Below are 4410 nucleotides of genomic sequence, written 5' to 3' on the forward strand. Positions count from 1 at the left end.
TCTATCTATCTATCTATCTATCTATCTATCTATCAACGACATGCTGTGGAAAGTTATGATCCATTTGATCAAATCACAGGTTTATTTTAACGCATTTATCCCTGTTACTGTTTCTATAGCAACAACGATTCATACAGTGACTTGTTTTTTAGAAGGTAAGGACACATTTACTTTTTAATGGAAGGAGTCTCCAGTGTTAGCTTTTTGGAAAACAGTATAGAGGATTTTTTTTGGTAATATGACAAGCTGTTAACAGCAGAGAAGGAAGAAAAGAGAGTCTGGTGAAGGAAGGAGTGTTACAGCTGCTATAACATAGGAGAAGACAAGACATTGTGGTTCTGTGGATGTTCTACAACATTAAGTGTAACTATAAACAGATGAATTCTACTGTAATAAGTAAGTAAGAAATTGTTGCTGTGATCCAAGAGGAAGAAGATAAAAACACTTCATGACCTGCTTTATGGTCTGTTTCTTTGTGATTTAGTCCTCCCATATCAAACTGTTTATGGTTTAATAGTATAAATTTCATTGCCATGCAGGCTTTTGTCTATTTCAGTACTTTTTCCTATTTCTACACCTGATGACTTTGTCCTACTTTCCAGCTACTGAGAAAGTATATAAAGTCCTGATTAGCATATGTAAGAACCTAAAATAATAATTCACATTCGCATAACTTTCTCAGTATCATTATCATATCCTGTAGGTCCACAAAGAAGCAGTTTCTAAAACACACACTTCCCTAGCCAAAGAATTCGCTCAGCCGTCTCTGTGAGCGTCATGCTTCCGTAAGGGAATTTCGGGAATTTTTACAGCCGGCTCGCCGTTTGAAGCCGAGGTCCATTATTGCGCTCAGCTGAGAAAACGAGTCCATCCCTGGAGAGAGAGGTCAGTTTGACGAGGGAGAGTGTTTGCGGAAAGCTCGAGCCACATGCATTAAGGAGCCCCCAGTTAGGCCTTTAAATAATTCATACTGAGACATCCTTCACACAGACTGCCATCACACATGGACAATAAAGGAATGCTAACAACCGAGAGAGGGAGAGAGAGAGGGAGAGAGAGAGAGAGAGAGGGAGAGAGAGAGAGAGTGAGAGAGAGAGGGAGAGGAAGAGAGAGAGAGAGAGAGATTTGACCAAAAAAGGCCACTGTATGAATGTCAGACAGGTATTATAAATGCATTTGTTCCATCCATCCGTCTAACCGTGTAGTAGTCTATCTATCTACCTATCTATCTATCTATCTATCTATCTATCTATCTATCTATCTATCTATCTATCTATCTATCTATCTATCTATCTATCTATCTATCTTTCAATCTGTCTGTCTATCCATCCATCCATTCATCCATCTCACCGTGTAGCAGTCTATCTCTCTGTCTGTCTGTCTGTCTGTCTGTCTGTCTATCTATCTATCTATCTATCTATCTTTCCGTCTGTCTGTCTATCCATCCATCCAACCATCCATCTCACCGTGTAGCAGTCTATATGTCTGTCTTTATCTATCTATCTATCTATCTATCTATCTATCTATCTATCTTTCCGTCTGTCTGTCTATCCATCCATCCAACCATCCATCTCACCGTGTAGCAGTCTATATGTCTGTCTTTATCTATCTATCTATCTATCTATCTATCTATCTATCTATCTATCTATCTATCTATCTATCTATCTATCTATCCATCCATCCATCCATCCATCCATCCATCCATCCATCAGTTTTATCAGTCTTAAGACATTCTGCCTGTTAAGACTGCTGTATCATTCATTTATCCATCCATCCATTTTACCTCCATTCCTCCATTTTTTCTTCATTCCTCCACAGACACCTGGATGTGTGATTTATTTATTTATTTTATTTATTTTTTAAGTGGGTCCAAATAATAAACATTTTGATTGGAACTCTGAGTAGCCATGGACACACAGAACATGCTAGGTAATGGTTGGCTAACACTTTCAGCTAGCTAGAGCATCACACACTGCTGGTACAGACAATATAACAGCATGTAACTGAAAAAAAGATGAGACAAGACTGTAGAGAAGACCAACGTTTTCCTTAAGTATGCTGTTAAATTAAAAAAAAAAAAGACTTTTACACTCTAGGAAATTCAGTCCATGTTCAGCCATTTTATAGGAGAGAGAGGAAACAAAACCACACGGTGAAATGCCTCCAGGAACAGTTAAAGGGCAAAAACTGAACCCTCAGGTAGCTAATAAACCAGAATTCATTGTGTTTGGGGTTTAAATACTAAACAATGCCCTGCAGTTAGCATCATTTCCCTGATAATGAATGTTCTTAAGTATTATTAACTTTATAGATCATGTAGCAGTCAGTATTTTCTATCCCACAAAATTTAAGAGAGTTTAAAGGCTTGTGTTTAAAGGTGCTGATCTAACTGTTGGTGTAACACCTTGTGTCTGATGGTTCTAGATAGATAGATAGATAGATAGATAGATAGATAGATAGATAGATAGACAGATAGATAGATAGATAGATAGATAGATAGATAGATAGATAGATAGATAGATAGATGGTCGGATGGCTGGATTGCTACACGGTTAGATGGATGGATGGAGCAAATACATGGATAGACAGACAGACAAGCAGATAGATAGATAGATAGACAGATAGATAGATAGATAGATAGATAGATAGATAGATAGATAGATAGATAGATAGATATATCAAAGGATAGATGGATCGACAGATGGATGGTCGGATGTAAGGATAGATAGATGGATGGATTGAGAGACTGCTACACAGTTAGATGGATGGATGGATGGATGGATGGATAGATAGATAGATAGATAGATAGATAGATAGATAGATAGATAGATAGATAGATAGATCAAAGGATGGATGGATGGATGGATGGATAGATGGATGGTCAGATGTAAGGATAGATAGATAGATGGATCGAGAGACTGCTACACAGTTAGATGGACGGATGGATGGATGGATGGATGGATGGATGGATGGATAGATAGATAGATAGATAGATAGATAGATAGATAGATAGATAGATAGATAGAATAACTTTTAGTCACAGATGCTGACTATAGCCTGTTGTGTTCATTCATAATATAAAACCCAGAGGAAATCAGGTTAATGTTATGGTTAATGATAATAACAGCAGGTCTGTGGTCAATAAGAGAATGAAATAAAATCTCAGTCCAAGGCTCCAAGATGGAAGAAACAAGACAGCAAGCTTATGCACACTGCAGTGAAGGCAGAGAAGACAAACAGCACGAGTTCAGCAGAAAACGCTCAGGATTTCAGAAGAAGCCACATCGCTAACAACCTTTATTCTACAGAAATACAATCCAAACAGACCACCGGTCTGGTCCAAACATTTCTGAAAAAGGTCAACCACTTAACACATCTCTCATCTGTCATCTTTCATTCCAGCTCCCTCTGAGCACTTGACCGCTCGTGCGGCGTTTAGGCCGGACGAACACGACGGACGCAGAGGGGGAGAAAAAAAAACACACTCATGGTGCAGGGGGAAACATCGGATGCAGCAGAAATCGGCGAGAAGGAATAACACAATGTCATGTCATGTCATGAGGTCAGAATCATACAATGATTTTAAAACCTAAATTATTTGTATTTGTTTTTTATTTATTTGTTTGTTTTTTCCAAACACACACAGCATCAGAAGATAATCACACAGCACGACGCTGTGGTCGGTTTCGCGATACATCACACCGCAGCATCATACCGGTAATATCGCGATGATGCAAAATATCCGATATATTGATCGCGACTTGCAAGAACAAAAAAAACGACGACACACGCTTTCACGATCACGTTCTGGCTTTAAAGGATTTCATTAACCTTCAGTCGGAATCTACAAGAGCAGCAGAAGCAGCATCACCCCACCCTTCATCCCCAGCATCAGCATCAGCATCATATCGACCTACCATTCCGCGCCAGCTGATTCCGGTCCTCTCTCTCGCTCTCTTTCTCTTTCTCTCTCTCTCACTCTCTCTCTCTCTCACACTCTTTTTCACAACATCCCCATCGGGCTACATGGATCAACACCACGATGATGCGTAAAAAATGGACAGATTAATAAAAAACTAAGATTAAATTACAAAACAAGAGGAGAGAGAGGTGGCCGAAAGGCGATGCTGAATCACACAGTCCGCCGTCCTCTTGCGACCATTGTGCTGCAGGATGCTGGATGTACCATTGTGAGCAAAGAAATGGGGGGGGGACTAATAGGAGGGAACAGGGGTTGCCTTGGCAACAGGACGGAGCTGTTTGTGACGCCAGAGGAAAAGGAGGGTATGGAAAGCCATAAGGGTGTCCTTCCGAAATGTGCTGGAAGGATGTGGAAGTCGAAAAGGGTCAATTCTCATAATTCGAATTAGAATGGGACACAGGCAGTGGAAGGCCATAAAAATAAATAAA

General features: G+C 39.7%; 1 protein-coding gene across 9 annotated transcripts in view; it reads right to left on the reverse strand.

The window, feature by feature from the left end:
* Positions 1-4195, reverse strand: part of mapk10 (mitogen-activated protein kinase 10) — a 64801-nt gene extending 60606 nt beyond the window's left edge. For 4 of the 9 annotated variants that reach the window (XM_058414742.1, XM_058414745.1, XM_058414746.1 and 1 more), the window contains exon 1: positions 3918-4194. In XM_058414742.1, the coding sequence (XP_058270725.1) occupies positions 3918-3920 (3 nt within the window). In that variant the 5' untranslated portion in view covers positions 3921-4194. Of the gene's footprint in view, positions 1-3917 lie in introns of all 9 variants that reach the window. The other 5 variants (XM_058414741.1, XM_058414739.1, XM_058414744.1 and 2 more) reach the window with 2 other exon arrangements.
* Positions 4196-4410: the final 215 nt, after the last annotated feature.

This window comes from Hemibagrus wyckioides, linkage group LG18, assembly GCF_019097595.1.
Source record: "Hemibagrus wyckioides isolate EC202008001 linkage group LG18, SWU_Hwy_1.0, whole genome shotgun sequence".
NCBI lineage: Eukaryota > Metazoa > Chordata > Actinopteri > Siluriformes > Bagridae > Hemibagrus > Hemibagrus wyckioides.